The 23,166-nt window shown below is 43.9% G+C and overlaps 1 protein-coding gene across 9 annotated transcripts in view; it reads left to right on the forward strand.

The window, feature by feature from the left end:
* Window positions 1–23,166, forward strand: part of ADGRB1 (adhesion G protein-coupled receptor B1) — a 201,212-nt gene that overhangs the window by 147,376 nt on the left and 30,670 nt on the right. For 5 of the 9 annotated variants that reach the window (XM_086741346.1, XM_086741348.1, XM_086741347.1 and 2 more), the window contains 4 exons: window positions 1,406–1,475; window positions 8,492–8,558; window positions 12,897–12,982; window positions 19,088–19,186. In XM_086741346.1, the coding sequence (XP_086597472.1) occupies window positions 1,406–1,475; window positions 8,492–8,558; window positions 12,897–12,982; window positions 19,088–19,186 (322 nt within the window). The remainder of the gene's footprint in view (window positions 1–1,405; window positions 1,476–8,491; window positions 8,559–12,896; window positions 12,983–19,087; window positions 19,187–23,166) is intronic. The other 4 variants (XM_086741350.1, XM_086741352.1, XM_086741353.1 and 1 more) reach the window with 1 other exon arrangement.

Genomic DNA, 23,166 nt, shown 5'->3' on the forward strand with positions numbered 1-23,166 from the left:
TTATTGTTTGGATGCTGTGTCTGTACATCCCTTCAATCTACAGTGTCTTCTGCAGCCACCTGCCATGACCTCTACAGCACACGGATTAGGGTCTTGTCAAGAAGCGCTAATCCTTGTTGGCTACTGATCCTGCTAATTCTTAATGAGATTTGCACATCTTTAGCATTGAGACAGCTTAATTCATCATGTCACAAGGAAGAGAGCTATAAAAAGCCGCGCAGAGACCTCAGTAGCTGAAGAACCAGATGTTACTAGCCGATATCCAGGCATATCTTTAGGGAAAGGGGAGAGCTGGGCTGAGGCTAGTGAACCAGAAAAGTACCCAATCTCCTCTGCAGATCCTTGAGCAGTTTATCGTGGCAGGGATAAGAAGGATCAGAAAACTATTAGCAAGATGTAGTGTCTTTTGCTAGTTCAGATTGTGCCTAGGCATTCAAGGACCCAACAATTTCAGAACTTTTTTATGACTTTTAGCCTAATAACCAGCAGGTTGAACAATAGCCAGTAGGTTTTCTTTTTACTCCTCGCTCTAATTTTATGAGAACTTCTAGCAGTAAGATCAAGGCTGTAGCTTCCCCTCCTTATGCACCTGAAATGACATCCCATGCTAGCACCATTAGCTCATGATGCTATGGAGAGAAATTGTGCTTTGTACATTGTGGCGTCCCAGCCACAGACTAACCTGCTCATCCTTTGCGACACTCGTAAGTAAGTATGCCTTCTTGAGAGTAGCTGGTATATCTTAGTTTATTCCCCTTTTGGACACAAAAAGGGAGCAGGTATCCATCAAGAGAAAAAGCATCCTGGTTTGCAGAAAGACCTGATGTTCTGATGCTCTTTTCCATTGTTACTCAGAGGGACCTCCTGTGTTAAAGATTATCGCCCAGCAGGTAGGGGATCTGTTTGGGACAGGGGGAATTCAGTTTCCATATCCTTTTCTATCTCATTTGGGGCAAGACTTGAATAATGAGTTGTTCATCATACATTATGTTAAGAGCAAACATAGCCCTTAATCTCCTCCTTGCTAACTTCTTTGAGTTGGGTTGTGGTTGAATATTCCATCTTCACAAGTCACTCTTATATATTCCTGGCCAGCCTGTGTACTTAAGAATAAAATAAACATATTTTTGTGCATCTGCATGTACTGTCAGTCCCCACAGAACTGCTGAGACCACAGCAGGATATGAGCTGATTACAGCTGATGGCATTTTCTTCATTAGCAGAGGTAACAAGGGTTCATGCTTTTGGCTCTGAAGGTCCTGAATTCAGTCTCTGCCAAAGACCCAGGCTGGGACAGACGGTGCTAGAATAACACTGGGAAGAATGGGGTGCATTATGCAATTGAGTGGGAGAAGAGCTGCACATATGCTTAAATGACCAATTTTCTTTTGTTTCATTTCTGTAGGGCTCCCCGCCTTGGTGGTTGCCATTTCCGTGGGATTTACTAAAGCCAAGGGGTACGGCACCGTGAACTAGTGAGTAAAGCAGCTCTTCCTCCTTTTTCTTCCTGTCTTCCTCCATCCTTTTTGTCAAAATCCAGTCATGGTCCTGCAGGAGCTGTAGGAGCTAAATTCTGGCTGACGGCAGAGGGGAGCAAGGATGATGGGAGAGGAAGGAGCCATCCTGCCTCCTCATGTTATCAGCTGGCCAAGGTGGATTGTGTATTCCTTTAAAAACAAGTTCTAGGGACTAGATAGTTTTAGCTGTTGCATGTATGACATCACTTTGATTTAAGTATCTTAGAGATTTTTTAAATTTATTTTTTAGGGAGAAAAGCAGAATATTTAAAGTTTAGGATGCTTAAAAATTAAAAAATAGCTTTTGTGTTTATCTATTTAATAGTTTACTTGACTGGTCTCAGGTTTTCAAAATAGTGCAGCTCAGTTTTAGGCCACAGAATTAGCATAAGTTTTTCAAACCAAGGTTTTGAAAGCAATCTGATTTTCCCTGTTTTCCAAATTCCACAGGATTTGCCTTTAGGAAAATTTTATTTACGTGTAATGGGGCAAAGCAGGCAGGGTAGAAATAACAGAATAATACTGCAGAGGTAAAATATACATTAAGGCAAGACTGGAATCACTCGGAGATGAGCTTTACTACAACCTAAATTAAAAATAAAGAACAAAAAATAAAGTGTTATTTTTTCACTGCGTTATGAAAAAGATAGCTTAGAAATTTTATGCATAGTGGCAGCCAAAGGATAATGTTTTATGTAGCAACTGATTACTCTTCCCTACTGCAGCCCTTCCTGGCCAGTGGTTTGCATCCCACATGTGCAATGTTTAAGACAAAAACTAGAGATGTGGCCAGCAACAGATGAGAGTTTGATAGGTCCACTGAGAAAATGTCATGTGGGATAGCTGCTCTTTCTCAATTCCCACCATATTCTGCACACTGATGAGCAAATGGTCCAGGGTTTGCATTTTGATTTTAGGAGAGTATTAAAACAGCAGAGCAGCATTATCTGTTCACTTCGCAGTTGAAACTACTGCAATCTAAATGACTCTGCACCACAGAAGGCTCAGAAAGTTGGGTTTGTCAAATGCAAATCCACAGGTACAACTCCTGAAGCACGTGTGGGCATCAGGGTGTATTGGCTGTGCCTGTCCTGACTTGCCTGCCTCAGCTCCGGTGACTTGGCTTCAACGTGTCCTGGTGGAGAGGGATCCAGTGCTTGTTGTACGACTCAGAAGAGGACAACGCACAGCCTAGCTTTCAGACGTGCCGTTGAGATCCCAAATGCCCATTAGTGTTTCTGTGTGTCTCCTGTTTCTGTCGTTTTACTCCATGCAAGTCCATGAGAACAACTCATAATGAACAAGCATCAGGGGAATGGGAGGGAGGTCCTGAATATTTCTGCTTCCTTTCCTCTTTACAGACTGGTGGGAATTGATGCAAAAAGCTCGATAGCTCCTTCCTCATTAAAGCTTAAGGGCCACTGCAGAATTCTGTGGTCAATGTTGGCCACACAAAGGAGCCTGGGAGGGGAAGGGAGGAACGTGCAGGAAAGCACACCCTATTTCACTGCCCTATACCGCAGCTTGCCAACATGTCCCAGCCCCAGAGCAAAGCTTTTCCAGACTGCAGCCAAAAGGTTGTCAATGTATGACAAAACCTGCTGGACTCCTGCTTTGCTCTCAGATTGGCACACCGGCGAGGTGGCCAACAGGCTACGTTGACTTTCCATCGTTCCCAGGGGATGCTTAACCATGCTAGCTCTCCTCCTTTTGCTGCTAATCCTCTGACTCCTTTCAGCCCTAAAGACTCTGTCGCTTCTTCCATCCAAGGGCTGGATGCTGCCTGCCTCCCTGCCTGGCAGGCTGCCTGGGGGATGGCAGAGGATCCTGTGCTCCCAGCAGGAGCTCCAGCCCAAGTGACACCATTTCCTAGCTCTGCTGCCACCAAAAATAAGAGAGGGCCTTCGCACATTGGCAAGTCCAGTTTGGTCTTCCTTTTGTCTCCCTTCCATGCTGCAGCCCCAGTATGTGGTGAAGCTGGTGAGTCCCAGCAAAGTCATGAGAGGAGCAATGGTTTCTCTGAACCACAAAGACTCCATCAGACATTCCTAACGCTGCCATCTTGTAATTCCTGCTGGTGGCTTCACCAAGAGCCAGGGCTAAACAGAACTAACTTACAACCACACATTCAAGCCAATATCTGCCCCAAGCAGTTTCAATGTCCCCGTAGATGCTGGTTAAGCAGCCCCTACTCTTCTCCCACGCAGCAAGGGGCAAGAAAGTGCACACTGCTGCGCCAGGTGAACGGCACGGTGGGTTCACTAGCCATGATGCCAAGCATAAAAATGGTGCTGAGCATCACTGTAATGAGAGCTACATTTGCACATTTAGTACATTTCAAAACATGAAACAAACATTAATGTGGACCAAGCTAGGCAGGGTGCCCCAACAGACTGCAGTGCATTCACACTTTTCCCAGTTTTCCTGCTCAGAAGGCATAAAAGCTCTCTTACATGTAGGGAGGCCCTTGGTTTTATCTCTCCTCAAGAGCAAAGTCAACATTACACAGCAGTAATTTCAGAGCTGAACTCCAAAACGTGAGATTGTTCAGACCTAGATTTAACAATGTCTAATGCTAAAGGCATATAAACTGAATACAGACTTCGATCTACACTTGTCCCAGGATGTTTGTTGGTTTCTGGCCATTGCAGAAATGTGTGAGGGAGTTGTAAAACATGGAGTTAGAGCTTGGAAGCTATTTTAGCTTTGTCTTTAGTTGGTATAGGGCATGCACAGGGCATTTCAAATGGGCAGTGGCAGTCTTTCAAGACACAATGTTTCCATCTTGCAGAAGGAAGAAAAGACTTTACCCACAACATGTCCATCCCCGAGAAGCAGAGGACAAGAGCTGATGTGATAAACCATCATAGACATATAGGTCTTAATAGCATTTTTCAAAGGTTCTTCCAACCTGGCATTTTCTGGATCCTAAGAGCAGTACATTAGTACCCATTTGTTTTCTTGTGGAGATGGACATTAAGACAAAACAGGGCTCTGATATTTAGCTGAGCACAAGATTTCACACACTACATCAATTTTTTTCTCATCTCATTCACAGTGGTAAAAAAACCCCTGACATCTATAGGACATGGTCATGAAAACATTTTGGAGGCATCTGGAACTGTTGAAGGCATTGCAGCACGAATCTTGGTGTTACAAGACTCGCCAGGGCAAAGCTGGTGGAAAGGACAGTGTGTGAAATGCCTAATGTGTCTCTGTGTCACGGCGACTGAAACTGATCAGCTGCAGGATATGCCAAGGTGGCCAACTGCAGTGTACAAAGTTAAGGGGAGAACCTCCAACAGGGTGGTCTACCTGAGCCCTAAGCAAAATTTCACCCCACTTTGTCCTGTCTTTTTTTTTTTTTTTTCCACGTGGGATGAAGCTATTCTGTAATGATAAAAACACAATTGAGCAGCAGTATGGAGGCCTGTCCCATCAAGATGTGGTAGGAATTGAAGGGCTGGCCGTGTCTCCAAGCTGTAATGCAGAGAGATCAGAGACAGTGCTAAGTGAGGGAAGGTTGTAGATAATATTTAATATTTACTCCTTAGATGGCCAGACTGGGCCACCGAGTGGCAAGATAAGAACAGAGACAGAGGTTCAAATTAAAAATTGAATATGTACTGCAAGATTTGGACTGTGTCTCTATTGTTTCCTGAGTGGTAATTCCCCAGCGACTATTCACTCAGAGGCCTTTATTGCTCAGGACATTTCTTCTGGAGTGCTATGAACTCTCCATCTACAATGAGAGAAGGAAGACACAAGGGGATTTTTCCTTTTTCTTATCTGAACAGCATTTGAAAGGAGATTTTTCAGCTGTTTGGAGAGCTGCTGGGGTATGGTACAGGCTGTACTTCCAGTCTCAAAGAAATTCTTAGAGATAATGGAGGTCTAGTGGACCTGCCACTGGTCACCTCCTCGTATTAGGCTGAATGCCTGAATAATAACTAGCCACTACTCCAGGGACTGACTCTGAACCTCTAAAGCTTGACAAACTGCCTCCTAAACCTTGAACTGAGTAATTGAGGTTGTGCTACTGGTACCTAGGAACTCATATCCTTTCCACAAGAGAGCCGACAAAAAATTTTCTGAAAGCAAGGCCAGGACACAGCAAATTTCCAGGGGTCCTTGTGTGTCAATGCATCAGGGCTTTGGCCACCCACAGGTATCTCAGCAGCTTCTGTATTAATCTCTAAATTTGCACTGGTGGAACAGCCCTGATTCCCAGCTGCAGTCTTGGTTGTACAAATACGTGGCTGTTGTATTGGGGCTGCTTGATTTTGCACACATTTGAGGTGAGACCCTTTGCTGGCAGAGCTGTACGGTGTAGTCGAGAAGGTCTCAGTGGAAGTCTGCTCTTGGCAGGACCAAAACAAAAGCCATCCATCTCACGTCTTCGCTGTGGCAGATTCACTAAGGGATCAGATGTTTTGCAAAGAGGTCTTTCGTGTAAACACAAGAGCTGCTGTCAATCGGGGAAGCACTGCTTAGAAATAGCAGTTTGGAGCTGCCGAGCATTGTTAAGACATTCACTTATTCCCTTCCAGTGGTAATTTTATTTAAGAGATCTGTGAAGAGATCCCTTGGCAAGTGCTGAGGAACCTCTTAGTGAAATGCAAATATTTCTGTCTTGTAGGCACAACACTAAAAGCATCTCCGCTAGACTAATATATTTCTGGAGTTTGCTGTCGGTTCCCTTTCTTGGGTATCACTTCATCCTTTTCCTTCCCTTGCTGTCAGCCACCACCTCTGACAGCCTTGAAAATGCTTCTATTAAGCGCGGTGGCAGGGAGGTCGGGCAGTCAGAAAGGATAAGGACCAGTGCTCGGTGACGTGTGAACTCGCCTTCAGAAAGCCGAATGCTCGGAGGGGCAGAGGGGCTGCCAGGGACCTGACATGAACGAGAGCCCTCGTTGCATGAAGGTCTCACTGCTAACTGGAGTGCAGCTCCTTTCTTCAGCTGTGCTTTCTGTTGGAAGAGATCCTGGGAAAAATGATCTCAAAATTAGGACGGAGTAGTGGAGAAGAAGGTCTGGGCAAGGACTGAGATTTCAGAGCCCTCCTGGTTCCCCCTACCCTCTGCTTGCATTTAGGGAGACCTCCAGTTTTTGCAGCCCTCCAAAGCTTCGTTCTTAATCCCTCTCTCCCCAGCTGATTATTCGTTTTATTATTACAGCTGCTCCGACAGCTTGTGGCAGAGCAACTTACTATCAAGAAGAAATCAAAACTGATTAAATTAACACATTACAGGTTTAATTTAGAAATAAACAAGATGCAGGCCTCAGAGAAAAACAGAATGTCCTGCTTTTGATTTTCAACTTGAAATGCTTTTTTTTCTTTTCCTCTTTTCCCAAATGTTCTGTGCTTTGGGGTGAAAAAAATAACATTTTTTTACAAGTCAGAATTGATACAAAAACATATGAGGTTGATCAACAAAAATTGAAATGTTTCCAGGAAGGCTTTGTTTCCTGGGAGACTCTGAAAGGCAGCATCAGTTTGCTTCTGGTGCAGAATGGAACCATATTGCTGAGAGCACAGGCACGTAACTGAATTACTGCAGGGTTAGCTGGGTTAAGAGCTTTGAGAAAGTCCTCACTCCATTGTGGTTGCCTGCTCTTATCCTGTGGTAAAGGCATGGTATTTTACTGCTGAAACAGGATTACTTCATGGTATATTTTCTCCAGGGTACTACAATGTCACAGCAGGCAAACTTTCCGTAGGGTTGCTGACACAGTGTAAATTTGCATCCTCTCTTGCCCCGAAGTGTCTAGTTTATTTGTCCATGCTCTGAATTTCTGGATTCCCCACAAAATTGAAATTTCAGCTCCGGTGCTGCTGTAACTGTTCATGACTGTCACAGAGTCACAGACTGGTTGAGGTGGGAAGGGATCTCTGGAGGCCGCCTGGTCCAACCACCCTGCTGCTCAAGAAGGGTAACCTACATTAACTGTAGGTTATGACCATGCTCAGATTACTTTTGAATGTCTCTAAGGATGGAGACTCCACAACCCCTCTGCTCATCCTTTGCCAGTGCAGGGTCACTCTCACAGCTAAAAAGTGTTTCCTTCCTGAATTTGTGGTCAAACCTGAAAATCCCTGTTGGCTCTCCAGACACCCTGTTATGCTCAGCTCTGAGAGTGGGAGTGGGGCGTGATGCCCCCTGCCTCTTTTTGCTTGTTTTTTCTACACCAAGTTTGTTAGTATGGGGATATCAGTGTGCAGTGAGATCTGCATGTGACTGTATGGTGCAGTATGGCTCTGTGGTAAGCACCAATAGGGCAGACATCAGCACCTAGTCAGAAGACCCCCCTCAGTTTGTGTGGGCACCAGGCAGTTTAGGAGCCTAAATTCCATACGTGGTCAGTGGAGAAAGGAGAAGTCCTTCTCAGGTTACGTGGTATGAAGGAGAAAGAAGCTGGTTTCCAGAAGAGGGACCATACACCTGACATTCAGCTCATTCCTTAAGAGTATTCACTTAAGGAGTGCTGCGAATTCCCACCTCGCTGCTGTGTTGTAAAATTTCCCCATGGCAGCAAGCTCAAAGGGAGGATCCAGGGGAAGAAATGTGCTGCACTCCTGAACCCGAGCCCCTGGCAAGCATAGAGGTTAGTAAATGAGTGAGGGACAATTTCCATTGTTTCTACTCTTTTGCCTGAGTGAGTAGGACAAGAGTATCATCTTGCCAGCAACTGCTTCCAGGACCTGGTCTGAAACAGAGCACTATCATTAATTTTGCATGCATTCCTCTGTCGACAATCAAATGCCACTCTGCAGGCAGATCCCCAGGCAGATGAGCCTTTATATAAGTTCAAGAGAAACAGGAAGAAAAACTTGCTTGCTGTAAAGTCTGAGACTTTGTTGCCACGGGGTATCACCTCCCAAGATGAACTCTGCAGGAAAAGGGAAGCAAACATGTGTCTGTCAGCGATGCTAGCCACTGGGTAACTTTCTTTTCTCTCTTCATTTTCCAGCTGCTGGCTGTCGTTAGAGGGAGGTCTTCTCTATGCCTTCGTGGGACCAGCGGCTGCTGTCGTTTTGGTATTTAAGCTTGACTGAAAGCTTTTTCTTCTCTCTCTCTCTTTATCTTACAGTACTTTCCTTGTTCTTTCAACTCAAGAATCCCCTCTTTATTTACACTCGTGTTTTGAATAGCTTTCTCCTTCAGGAATAACGAGCAAAATGTTAGAAGCCAGCAATCTGGGATGGGTTTGATTCTGAAATATAATATGCCTCAGCTCTCAGCCTTCTGCCCCATCCTCTCTGGATTCCCTGAGACATCTCATTAATGCTTTACCTTCGTTTTGCCATATCTGCATGGAAGTGTAGGCTGATGGTGGAAAACTCTGACATTAACTCCTTCAGAAACTGAAGTTACTGGTTGCTTTCAGAGCAGGCTGTGCCTCCACAGCCAGCATTTGTTTTCAGTCTGTCCCAGATGGCCAGAGCATGTGAGCAGACTCCTTGTTTGCAGGTGAAATGGAGGTCTTCAAGTCAGTGCCAAGGGGGTTCTTTGTGACCCTAAAAATGTCATGCTTGCTTCTTGTTCAAAGAGATGGCATGGTTAAAGTGAACTAAACTCTGTCCCACCAGCTCATGCATGGTGGGAGTCTGTTCTACTGTCCCCTCACCCTTGACTCCTACATAGCACCAAAGCCAGGCTTGGCCAGTTATTACTTGAGTTGAAGGTGTCACTCAGGAGATGACACATCTTTCACCAAGCTTCCCTGCTGCTGACGCCTCATTGGTCATGAGAAATCTTGACTGTTAGGGTTCAAAGAATTTGAGAATTGCTAGTCCTTTAGGAAGTCCCTCCTGCAGCAATTTCAGATGGGTTTAATGTCACATTTGAGCCCCTACATGTAAGTGGCAGTCTGCCCTTTCTCCCTAGCCTAGTGTTTTATCCAGTGGAGGAGCTGTATGTCCTCTAAGACTCAAGTGCCCCGGAGGGTCCCATAGGAATGGGGTTGTTGACACTCACAATTTCTTTTTCGAATCAGGCTTATTATTTTTGCAGCGCCTGGGGGATTAACTGCCCTGCAGCAGGAGCAGGCTTACAGGAGAATAACTACCCAAAAGCTCTTGCTGCCTCTGTTCTCGCTGCTGTCACTGCATGTCAAACCACCTTGGTGCCATTGTTTCATCACGATGACAAAGAGACAAGCCAGCAGTTGCCCCTCCCCTATAATAAAGCAAAGTTCGTATCAGTTTGGGTCTTTCTTTGAGCCTTCGGGTAACAGTCAGCAAAGAGTGGGGATAAGCAGATGTTCACAGCAGCCAGTCATTAGATCTCTGTAGGCACGTGATAGTTGGATTTCCCTCTGTAATGTAGCTGATGGAGGTCAGGATCTTCTTTATAGCCAGGATGATTGACAGGAGCATTAAGTATCTTAGTGCTTTCAGATGAACTAACTCTTTGCCCCAGCAACATAACAGCTGATAGTTCTGGCTTAGTGGCTTGAGTGCTCAACAGACAGCAGTGATTAGGAGGGAGGGAGCTTTGGTAGTGCCCAGAGAAGGGAGAGTCAATCTGCTGCCTCAAGCCATCTTGCTTTTGTTGTGCAAACAGCAAGGGAAGTAATCCTTCAGCTTTCCTTAGCATTTTTTGAAGTGTGAGAAAAACACATGAACCTGCTTCCTTGGCATCTCAGTTTTGACTCACCATCGAAGCTGGAAATGGAGATGTCCTTACAGAGAGTCTACATGCCTAGCTTAGACTACCCGACTCATTGCTGGCTAAAGCGAGAAATGAATGCTGCCCAAGTTGGTATATATGGGGTTGGTATGAGGAGCTTGGGGAAGGAGAAGAAGCAGCATTGAAAGCCTTTTTATAAATGGGAACCTGTGAAAGAGATAAGTTCAATCAGTCGCCCAAATTCACACTGTGACTTTTAGCAGAGCCAGGGGTTGAACACACAGTCCTCAAGCATGCACTGTCCACAAGTTTGGACACTTGTCTGTTCTCCACAGGCTTTATTCTCTTTTCAAATTGACCATGCCAGCAATGGAGTTGACTACAGCTGGGCTTGTTACCTCTGCCTTAGCCCCAGGGGCTCACTCCTCCCAAGCCATTTAAGCATCTCTGTACTGCAGTTCTATCAACGTGATTTTCCTGTTACCTGTAGTAACCTTCTTCCTCCACACTCTCCCTTATTATTCTCCACATTGGAAAAAGGCCCTTGGCTTGGAGAGTACCTTTACTCAGAACAATATTCCTAAGACGGTTGGCCTGCAGCTTCAGCAATATTTGCAACTTGCAGTCAGTCCCCTGTCACTGAACAGCTGCAAAGATTTGACCTTCAGTCTTAAAAATCCCAGCAACCTGGAATGCAGAGCTGTTGCAAGCAGTTTTACTCACCCAGCTCAGCTGAAGCAGCCTGGTGATAACTGTGTGCAGGTTGAAGGAAAGGAGAGGCTCATGGCATGGTGAAATCAGGACAAAGAGTCATCAGTCATCAAGTACTGGTTATCTCAAGGGCTGAATCTCAAGCTCGTGTCTTTGCTTCCGGATAGCATCCCAGAGATAAGGAAGAAAAGATACACTGTATGTTATTAAGAGTGGCTGTGTTCAGAAGCCTGTCTACGTTATATCCCTGACTTTGTACAGAAATGGAGCCAGGACCAGAGCAGCGCGTTGATCATGATAATCAATGTGCTGGATAAAACATTTTTTATTTATTAAAACAACTGCAGAGCTGCAATGGCAGAGCTGCACTTTGTCATCTCCCCATGCTGTGAGGATACACACAGTGTTGTGCCCAGCCCCAGGAGTGATCCAGCCTGCCACACTTCATCCCCGTCTTTCCTACTGCCGTGCTGCACCTTAAAAAAGTCTCTTACACTCACTAGCCTCCAGCACAGTGAAGAAGGATCAGTGAATTGAAAGCGCTCGCTCTCTCCAAGCACATAACGAGGGTTTGATTTCCTGTTGATCCTTGGCTGAGTTACTGCGTCTGACTTGCCAGTGTGGTTTCTATGAAACAATACCATGGTGAGCTCTAGAAATGGACTCACAGCTGTGGAAAGTAGTCCACTGACCCAGCAGCTGAGGCAAAATAAAATAACTGCTATTTGTGAGATCTTCCATTTATTCCCAGCTGTGGACTCCACACCAGTGAGCTGGGTCGTGCCCTGCTGAAACCAGCAATCCAAACTCAGAAAGATTGCTCATTATTGAGGATGATATAGGCAATTAGATGGACGCTTGGTGTGAGTAGACATCTCCCTTCCTTTGGGCTAGGTGTTGTACTAGGTGTCTCTTAGGACCACCTCTCAAGGGCCTATTAAACTCACCGATGTTCTCAGTGTTGCACATCTCTGAATTTGGCCTTAAACATTTCCTTGCAAGCCCCACATGCAAAAGAGCGTCCAGCACATCGTTCTACCAACACCAGATGTTTCACTGACAGCAAAACCAGGAGAGTGTCACTTTTTTCCACCATCAGTGCTGTGCCTCCACGAAGAGGGTGGTGCTCATGTGTCACTAATGTGTTCACATTCGGAGGCTGCTGAGGTTCGGATGAGGTTTGTGAAAGAGATGCAGCTGGCAGCAGTGAAAGCAATCAGAAAGGCACAGTGAGGAGTTTAGGATCGCTTTGCAAGACCTCGGGTCTGTACAGCCTGTATTTCACAGTGAATATTTATACCTGATCGAAACAGACATCCGTGCTCTCACCCAAACAAACCAGACCAAAGTACTGCATGCAATTGTCCTGGCCACTAATTTTTTTTTTTTTAAATTACTAGATGGCTAATCTATGTACTGTGCCATCTGAAGTATCTCACAAGATATTCCACCATAGTAACTGATGTTTCTACTCACTCCAGTGCCCCTCCACCTCTTATTTTGAGAGCAGTGGTGCTGGTTCACCAAGCAAGAACTATGACAAGCAATGTCCCATCCTCTTAATGACACTGCTTTGGTAGGACAGACTCCAGAAGGCACTGTATCCAGTGGAAGACTCCAGTAGCCAGTGCCAACCCACTGCTCTCCCCTGCATTGGCCAATTTCTGTTTATATTACCCTGAAAAATTGTTTTTGTGCCTGGAGTTTGCCTCGCTAGCATGTATTGTGCTTCAAACAGCCCTGCAGCAATCTGAGCATTCTGCAGTCTTCTCCTGGTTCATAGGGACCTCTCCAATCTGCTGCCAGCTGCATTCTGCTCTCCTGAACTCACTGATGCATGGCCAGGGGAGGTGGGACAAGGTGGAGCAGGGACAGAAGGGGTGGTGGCCTGCAGAAGTGTGGCTGTGCTACCTGACTTTGGGAGAAATGGGAAGGACTTATCTTGACAAATGTTGGTTTTTTTTCCTTCTGTGCTAACAAGCTTGACCTGATCCACATGAGAACAAAATTGTGTGTTGTTTCTCTTTTGACAGGTGAACATGGTTATTGGCATTCTGGTTTTTAACAAACTTGTATCCAAAGATGGAATAACAGATAAGAAACTGAAGGAACGGGCAGGGTATGCCTTATCAATACATCTAAGTAAAGAATGAAGAAAAAAAAAAAAAACACACCCAAGTTTGTGATCAATAACCAGACAAGGAATGCAAAGAGAGATTGGAAATGCAAACAAAAAGCAAAAGCAGATTTAAACAAAATAAAAGAAAAAAAATAAAACAGTTGGTTTAATCTCTTTGCCTTGTCATTCAGTGCAGCAGAGACAAAAGATCCAAGAAGCAGCACAGTGTTGCTACAGAGGAAGGTTAGGAGTTCATCTCTTTGTTAAAATGGCTTCAGCCCAGGCTGGTTTATCCTCCAAAAGATTAGGGAGAGCAGAGTGACTCTTCTCATTGTCTCCCAGAGACAGCAGCTGGATCAGAGAGGGACTCATTGTTGAGTGTGGGACGTAGCATGGGCTGTGTAACATAGAAGTCATGTCTAACGGCTGGCAGGTGGCTGAGGGACAGCTAAGGTATGTGATATTTTTAAGGAAAAGGTCTTTGGAGTTCTAGCAGTGAATAGATTAGTAGATGAATGGATGTATAAAGAGGAACTGGTAAGTAAAGACATCTTTTTTGTTAAGAAAAATTTCTAGAACTACCTGAGTTTCTTTATCTTCTCCATAGCCACCACCCAACCTCCATTCCTGAAGCCTAGGGCCTGTGTTGCCTGTTTTCTTTGTAGTATAAATTGAAGAGCTGCCTCCACAGTTCTTATCACCCTGGTCTCACTAGGCGTTGGCTGGGATGGCAGCTACCGTGCAGGGCTCTCTCTTGGGTTACTTCCAAACTCTGTTGACAATGACTATTTTGTCATTGGCTCCAGCAGGGTAAGACCCCTGTTCATCTTTATTTCTAGAAACGAGTCCGTAGCCTGCTCAGACTTTATCCCTCAGATATGCCATCCTCCAAACAAAGGACAGAAATGGCATGCTAACACTCTGAGTTGAGTGAAATAGAATCATAGAATCATAGAATGGTTAGGATTGGAAGGGACCTTCAAAGGTCATCTAGTCCAACCCCCCTGTAAGGAGCAGGGACATCCCCAACTAGATCAGGTTGCCCAGAGCCCCGTCCAACCTGGCCTTGAACGTTTCCAGGGATGGGGCTTCCACCACCTCTCTGGGCAACCTGGGACAGTGTTCTACAACCCTCATTGTAAAAAAATTTTTTTCTAATATCTAATCTGAATCTACCCCCCTCTATTTTAAAACCATTACTCCTTGTCCTGTCACAACAGGCCCTACTGAACAGCCCCTCCCCATCTTTCTTGTAGGCCCCCTTGAGGTACTGGAAGACCGCTCTAAGGTCTCCCCGGAGCCTCCTCTTCTCCAGGCTGAACAGCCCCAACTCTCTCAGCCTGTCCTCATAGGAAAGGTGCTCCAGCCCTTTTATCATCTTCGTGGCCCTCCTCTGGACCTTCTCCAACTGGTCCATGTCCAATGCACAGGTCAATCTGACTGCTGATGTTAGTATGTTATTTTCCACTGCTTTACTTGGTTTGCTGTTGCAGCCAGAGAAACTATCTCCTTACCTGCTAGGAAAGACAGAGTTGTGTGCTCTCACTTGTCTGTTGAAGACATTTAATTTATCACCGTAGATAACGATCGTATTCTTGAAGGAAGAAGTTGTTTACAGAGACAAGGAGAGCATGAGCTATTCTGATGCCTTTGCACTACAGCTACAGGCAAAGCCTAAACCCTCAGGCGGCTGGTGGAGAAGATGCAGGATATACCCTGTCTATGAAAGTGGAGGGAGCACGGGTACCTGCTGCCCTGTTTTCTGCACTCCTGGGCTTCAGAGAGAGGAAAAGCTGCTTTATCCACTGCGTTGCTGCAAAAGCCTTGGGCCCTAAAATTGGGTCTCAGAGGGTAGAGGCAGAAAGTACAGATGAGGTTCAATATTCCTGTCATTGTGCTATTGAGTAGTTTTGGTGGAAGTGGTTTTTAATTGAGTGATGGCAGCGAAAATGAGGGTAGAAGCAAGCTCTTACCCAACCAGAGGAGAAACATAGGAACCTGTGAAGGTTCATGTTTTATCATTAGTATTGACATGCCCTCCGTGCAGAAAAGAGGGGAATCTCAATGCCTGAGCCCTACCATGGCCACAATAATAAGAGGAGACCTAAGAACGTTTGAATGACCAGAAGTATCGGTTGCTGCTAGGTTTAACAGGTACGTGAAGAAGTGACTTTGATGCATTGCTTAAAGCAGCTGCTAACAAGTGAGGGCTTTATTCTGGATGATGCCTTCTTTACAAAGAGAGAACTCAAGAAAATGCCCAAACTGCAGGCAGAGTCTGTAGCAAGATAATCGCGCTTGAAAGTCAGCGCTGAAATAAATGGTTTATTGGATTAGCAGAGCAGTGAGTTACTGTCTATCAGCCTCTCCCTCTCCAACCTAAACTGCACACAGACTGACCTTATTTAATACACAGCAGCTGGTTATTGATCACATTCCTAGCTGTACTTTGAAAACAAAACCTACAAAGCAAACAAAAAAAAAAAGTCATTTTTTTCTGATGTTCTTTGTTTTTTCTTTCTTTTCTCTTTTTCCCCCTCTTTCGTGTCCGTGTGTGTGTGTGCAGCACTTTTAAGCCTTCTCTGTGCTCAGTGATTTTGTTCTCCTTTCGAAGTGCACCCACTGAGAGCATGGAAGCACTTTTGAGAGCTCTCATGCCCCTTCCGTTTAGCTAGCCGCTTCTGGCCTGGGCTTGGGAACCGTGTTGGAAGGTAGATCTGAAGACAATCAGAATGAGTAACAGCCTTGGAGATGTTTGGATCTGAGGAGATGGCGTAAAGAAACCTTGTGTTTCCTTTAGCAGAGGCAAGAAGTATGGTTCAGTGTTGCAAAAAAAAAAAAAAAATAAAGGGGAAAAAAAAACAAAAAGGAAAAAAAAAAAGATCTGTTGACCACTAAGAGGAGCCCAGCACACATACTGCAGATCAATTGGCACAAATAAATCAGTGCTAATAATTCCCGCGAAATAACACCCGAGACACAATAGGTTTTGCCCTATACTTAGCAGAGGAAATTGTTATGATTACTGTTGTCACATCTGTCAGAAAAAGTTGACTTTCTAACGGCAATGACTTTATAGATATAGCACAAAACCAGGCTGTAGAGAGTTTGGGTGTGATTACCTGGAGAGCTGGAGAAATGCACACAACTGCCTGGACTCCTGTCCAGGCACAGGAGAAAACCATGCAAGTGTCTCCCAGCAGAACCGTCTCCGTTCACGGTCAGCTGTACCAACAGGTGTATGAGCTCTATGGACTATTGAATGCTACTAAAAACGAATGTTTTCATGTCAAATGCAGGAGCCTTTAAAATGAATTTTAAATTTATTCAGCCAGCATTTATTCCAGAAGCATTTGTGTGCTCACGCAGCCAGGGAAGAAGAATAAGACTATAGGGTATATTCACGAAGGCTAATTTTAGCCTTCTGAGTTTTATCTCCCTAGGCTTCCTCTGTAACTACTGGAGAGAGAAAAGGGCCTTGTTTAGTTGTTCCTACTTGCACCTTAGAGGACCTTTACTTCTTTTATCTCTCCATTGATTATAGAGAGGACTTGAGAAAGTTTGCTCTCTGTGTGACTGTCCTGGCAGGGTGTAATGGAGCTGGATTGTCAGTGCATAGAGAAGAAAGTAATTGGAAGGATAATAACTACATTAAAATAGGAACAGATTCGGATTGCCCTTCATCTGGGAGTGTTTCATGCTGGAAGCAGTGCTCCTGCTCTTTGGGCCATGCGTGGTGTAAAGCACTGTTCAATAAAAGGTGGCAAAGTCCACGCTCCAGTGAACACACCAGATGAGTTTGTGAGATGTTTGTGGATATTTAGGAAGCAGAAAAAGCTAAATTAAATGAATGCATTATTCACTGTGATTATTGCATTAGCTACCCTTTCATACATGCAGACACCAATATAAACCTACTTCAGAAATTCAATATATTAACAACCTCATGCCCCCAACAAGAACAAATTAGAATATAAATGTATCCACGTCTATGCCTACTGCTTACAACTTTCTGCATAAATACACCCAACAGCACTTACAGTTGTGTGTTATAGTGGTCTCCTGGCCAATTATTTGTGATTCAGTGTCATTCATGTTTTTTCTGGTATAGTTTTCCATCAAATTCCTCAAATCAATCTACTTTCTTTTTGCTGCCTATCTCTGCCTCTCTCTGTCTCTCTGCTTATCTGTTCTTTGTGGCTTATAGATCTGGGGATAAGCTGTCTTTTTTTAAGGGTCATGCACTTAATGCCTCTCAAGACCCACTTTATCTTTGGTTTAGCCATTGTCCTCACTAGATTTACACCATCCTTCCTGGAAGATACCTATCTATTGACACAGGAGCTAATTTTCTCTGTGTCTGAAGGCTGAAAGTTTCCATGGGATACCTTAGCCATTATGCTGGAATGGAGTAATGACTTATGTCACTGCAACTAATTGAAAGACAACTCAACAGCCACTTGAAAGTGGGAGACTAGGACGACTGACAATGCTGTGTTGGTGTTCATGGGATGTCCTTTTTGCAGTGAGGCTGAGCACAAAGCCGTAGAATTCAAGAAACATTCTGTCAAGTATCCTAATCTCTCTCTCAGGCAAAATACAGCTCTAAAACCTCAACATTTGGTACCTGCAAACATCGCCCCTCACCAGCTGCACTGCCATTGCCCAGGAATGACAGACATACTGTCCTTTGGTGGTGATGTTCATGCCTTCTCTGATATCAGGCGCTGCATGCAGATGTTTTGGAGACTCCTGCACACTTTTGAAGCCAGATCTGATGTATCTATGTGAACCAGTATGTACACACAAAATAGTAAATTCTGGGAAGGAAACAGCGCCCATGCCACGCTAATGTGGCTTCTGGGCACCTGACTAAGAGCTGGCTTGTCAGCTAGGTGGGTTTACACACATCAGCTTTTAAAAATCATGAAGACATACCCTGTAGAAGATCCCTGTAGCCGCTTATACCAACAGCCCATAATGTCATAGAATCATAAAATTGTTAGGCTTGGGAGGGACCTTTAACGACCATCCAGTCCAACCCCCCTGCATGGAGCAGTGACATCTCCAAGTAGATCAGGTTGCTCAGAGCCGCATCCAACCTGGCCTTGAATGTTTCCAGGGATGAGGCATCCACCACCTCTCTGGGCAACCTGCTCCAGTGTTCCACTGTAAAATTTTTTTTCCTAGTATCTAATCTAAATCTACCTCCCTCTATTTAGAAATCTTTATCCCTTGTCCCGTCACAACAGACCCTGGCTCTGTGGTTGATCCCATCCAGAAAAAGTGGGAGCAACTGTTGTGAATAAGTCTCAGGGTTTATCTCAAAGATGTTTTCAGCTCAAAAACAAGACCTGAGAGAAGAAATGTCTTAAAAGTAGTCAGCTAGTCCAGCTCCCTTCAGGACAGGTTGATCGTCTTACAAAGCACCTGAGCTCACGCTTAGCTTCCAGGACATATACAACCCCATTTGCATGTCCTTCATCACAGATTAGGCAACCAAGGAGTGGCCTATCTCCTGGTATTGTCAGCTGCCCTACAAGTATGCCCACGAGGCTGGGATTAGCACACAAGGGCCGCTGGATGAAATATATGATTTATCCCTTGCATTGCTTTAGGAAAGAAGATAAGCAGACATGGTCCCCACAGCCCTACTTCTTGCCTTCTACTGTACAACCCTGCCACCTTTTCTGTTTTGGAGCAAAAAGGCCAGTAGGGAAAAGAGCAATTTCTCAAAAACAAACCAAAAGAAGGAGACGGAGGCTGGGAGAGCAGCACTGGTTTCTCTTCCATGAGTACCAGAGAGAGACAACCTGAATCTGGCAAAACATTCACCAACACAGTTCCACCCTCTCCAGCAGCACCAACACACCTCTGAATGGTACATTTTCCCCATTTCCCGCATCTGGAGTGGTACAGATGAGAGATTTTATTCCTGCCTGTCTTTCATTTCTCTTTACAAACTGGGTATGGTTGGTTGGTTCCCCTTCTTCTTTCTTCCTTTCTTTCGTTCTTTCTCTCAGCTTCTCTTTCCCTTTCCTTTCTACGTTTGTGTTCATAAGCAAAGTGTTTTGTTTTGTTTCAGTCTTTTGGTTTTAATTGCAGTCAGATGGCAGTGCCCCTTTACGGCATGACGCTCAAATGTTCCAAGTGTGGAGTAGTTTCTTCTGCTGAAGTTTCGGCCACAGCCACCAGTAACGCCATGTTAGTTCCTCTAATTTCAACTTCTTTTCTTTCTTTCTTTCCACTTTCATTTTTTTTTCTTTTTAAAATTATTTATTTTATTTCCCTCTTTCATTTCCCTGCACTCACCAGCCCTTGTTTGTTTTTGTCTCCTCATGTCCCTACCCAACTCCCCATATCCCCAGTTCTCCCTGAACTCATTCTGTGGGCCATGAGTAGCGTAGGGCTCCTGCAACATCCCTGGAGCAAAAGCTGATGTGCTGGATCCTGAAAAGCTCTTTATGACATGCCTAGATTTAAGCATGTGAGCAGCCCATGGAAGACAAAGGGACATTTCATTTGTTTGAAGCTGGATATGTTTAATGCCCCTGAGTTACTTAGTTCTTGGAGTTACAGACTTACAGGTGTGGTTCCCATTAATTTTGATGGTAGATGAGGACCTCAAATTCCAGCTTTGTCAAACACTTAAGCATGTGCTTGAATTTTTTACACCAGAGGCTGCAGAGCATTAAGTATGATTTAAGTGAGTTGGCGAATAACCTCTAAGTGTTTTTTTTTTTTCTGTTATAAAAGGCTAGAGTTAAGTTTAATACCTCGTAAGGCTGTAGTTCTGATTTGATAAGTGTTGACTGCCTCTTTTGGACCCCTAAAAGCGTTCGTAATTAGTTCTCAAAATCTTCAAGTGTTTCATAGCTCTGAGTTACAAAAGTCAAATGCTGTTAAATCTCTTCTTAGATGCAGACAGTTAGAAAAGGTTAAGGTAGAAGGGAGAGCGATGGGAAAAGGTTTGTCTTTCTTCCTTCCCTTTTTGAATTTTATTATCTATATTGTTTCCAAGTGATGCTATATTTTGTTTTCAAAGTCTAAATTAATAGATGTAAAATGTGTGAAAAAAATGGTCTCAGATCTAGACATTTGCAATTTGAAAACTCCTACCTTTAATTAATCTAAACAAAAATAGGCAGCTGAGTGCCAAATCTCAAAACATAGAAATGTAAAAGAAAATAAAACCAGAAGATTTTTCTCCTTTTTTTTTTTCAGAAAACTGAGCCATTTGTATATTATTCAAAAGAGTTTAGGGAAAAAAATGTATATTTCTGAAAAACAACCAATTGTCCTTAGAAAAAGAGAGCATACAATCACCTCTATTAAGTGCTAGCAGTTTCTATGAGATGCAAAAACTAAAAAATATCTCATTTATTTTTCACTGCCTGAAGTAATTTACTTACCTTTTGCAACAGTGCCTAGCTGACATGGTGAGATGGCATTGGTCCAGACACGTGTACCACAAGTCTGGAATTAGCAGGTCACTGCATTTTGGTTTCCTGCGACTGCAGAGGAATGCTAAACCAGCAGAAGCTTTGCTATTAATAAATTAGACTGTTAAATAAGAAAGGCTTTCCGTTCACAGCAAACTCATTTAAAAAGTAAAACAACCTCAAATTCTTCTCCCGTATTTTCTGACACTGGTCTGTCATAAATCACATATTCTGATTCATCTTCAAATTAGAATAAAAGGGGATACGAAATCCAGATCTCCTACTTATCCTGCTTTTCTAATTTAAATGGTTTAACAGCAATTGAATGGCTCTTGTAAGAGGATATTTCTTGTTTCCCAGCAGATATAATATCTTCGATGATAAATTCTGGTACTGATTTTGTTGTTTGTCTTGAAGTGTCCTACGCTCTTGTCCTTGCAAATGGACCACTGAATAATGCACAGATCTGTTCACTCAGCCCTCATCTACCCTTGTCATCCACTTCATTCTGCAGCTGAACTGTTTCTGTTTTTCTTCCTACAAATCTGTTGTGAATGAGGTTGTCCATAAAGCAAAGTCCTGATTATGCTTCATGCCACTGCCACCATTCTGCTGGCCTTCATCCCAGACCTCAGACCAGCTTTGCCATTCAGTTTTGAAGTCTTCTACTGTAAATCAGATGCCATAAGGATTCCTGGCTCCTCTCTGACCTGGAATTAGCTATAGTTGTTTAGTAAGGAGCACATCAAGCATGTTCCTGCCTTGTTCCTGCTGAGGTTGCTCGTGCCCTCTCCAGCTTACCTCCCATAGGTTTCAGAGGCTTATTTCTAGGACAGCATAGCATGAAAGGATAGATCCTTTTGTCCATTTTTCTTGGCTTTTGGAAATCATGGAAGCATTGAGCAACTCTGTGTAGTATTATGTGTGTCTAAGAGAGAAGGGGTCAGAGAAGGGGATGTGAGACTGAGGGAAAACACAGTAAACCACTGATGGGAGACTAGATAGTAATCATGACACAAGTGGAAAAATACGCACTGAATGTTGTGCAATGTCTTGATTTGAGGAATGATAAAAAGGAAAGCTTTGGTGTCTATGACCTGTTAAGAGTTAGCTAGACTTGACAGGTGTGACAGGGTGACAACCCTTTAGGTTGTTCTGGAGAAGATGCTGGGCATATTTTGCAATTGGAAGACGTCTGTTCCCACATTTCCTTCCCTTTTTTTGCTGCCCGTATGGTAGCCTCAGCCTGTGAATTATTGCCTTTTAATTATTTTTTCTTTGCTACTTATTAAAAACTTTTATTTGAGACAGGCAAAAATGTCATGTCATTGCTTGTGCTTGCTGTGAAAGAGGACATCCACTGCAGGTACCAGGGACTGCTATTGGCTGGGTGGCTGGATGGATGAATTGATGCATGGAAGGAATTCTTGCTAGGCAGTGTGCTGCAAATATAGACTCTCAGGTTCTGACCATAGGGAAGAGACCAGTACAAGATTAAGGCTCTCATATTATTTATTCTTCTTGCAGGCAACCAACCCAAGACTCAATATCAGGGACTCCTCATGATCCTTCTCATGCATCATCCCTCTTATGTCATCAGAAGCTTATATGTCAAATCTCCTACCTAAGAGATTTGCTCTTTTTCTTGTCTCAAAGTCATTTCTGGAAGTCTTAGATGTCAAATTTTCTGCCTGTATTGTAGTTCTAGGACTAATGTGAATCAATATTTCCATGCGTGGATGGTTTTATGAAGGATATTTTTCCTCAAGAGAGTGTTGTACTCATAGGTCAAGGAATTTGAAATGATATCTTCACCTGGGGATAAGACTTGAACCCTGCAGATCCTTATTTGGGCTGTCAAAGAACAACTTCCCTTTTTAGAGGTGAATAATCAAGCAGTCTGCCCATAGCTACTCCGTTATCTGCCTGTCTCATTTAGAGGCGTTTGATTTCCTCTTCCCCTAGTTGTATGGCTCAAATTGCAGCAACTGAGAGAATAATCACCTTTTGGAGAAAATAGAAATAATATATTTTGTGTTTCTGTGTTGCCCGTGCATGGGAAGAGCACGCACAGTGCCCCCTCTTTTCTAGTTAGAGATTTCCTGTCTTCGTTATACAGACATTGAGTTAAAGAGAGTTTCTCTGAAACGGTCCCTAAAATTGAGGCAACATTCTTGCTTTTAGGAAGAATAGAAGTTAGAAGACAGACAAAGCACGAGAGAATGAATAAAGTAAATCCTCATAGTGTGGTTTGCCTGTAGCAGAACTGCTGTGACGTAGGAATAGCACAGTCTTCAGAATAGTGGAGCAGCATGTCTCTCTGTGCAGCATGTAAGGAGCCATCCATTGTCTTATGTGCTGAGTTTGCCTACCATCTTCCTTTTCAAGGCCCCTCTCCAGGAGCTGCTTTCTGAATCATAAAGTTATTTTTCCTCTGCTGCTTTTTTAGTTTATGGTACTGACTGCACTGTCACTGTTGAGTAATGGGAAAAATTGATCACTTACCTGTTTGTACTGGTCCTCTACATCTTCTTTGACATGTACTGTGTGTCCCCTTGCACTTGTCTTTTATCAGGGTGCAGGCCTCCTGATCTTTCTTCTTGTAGATTTTTGTTTCCAAAGCCATTTTTTTTTACTCTTTCCATTGCTATCCTCTAAGCGCCATCAGTTTGTCGTGCTTCTGAATGAAGAATACTCTCAAGGTTCTCAGCTAGCTAAAGAACAAAACCATGGCTACTTTTT

Source organism: Chlamydotis macqueenii, chromosome 2 (genome assembly GCF_036417535.1).
Source record: "Chlamydotis macqueenii isolate bChlMac1 chromosome 2, bChlMac1.mat, whole genome shotgun sequence".
Classification (NCBI taxonomy): Eukaryota; Metazoa; Chordata; class Aves; order Otidiformes; family Otididae; genus Chlamydotis; species Chlamydotis macqueenii.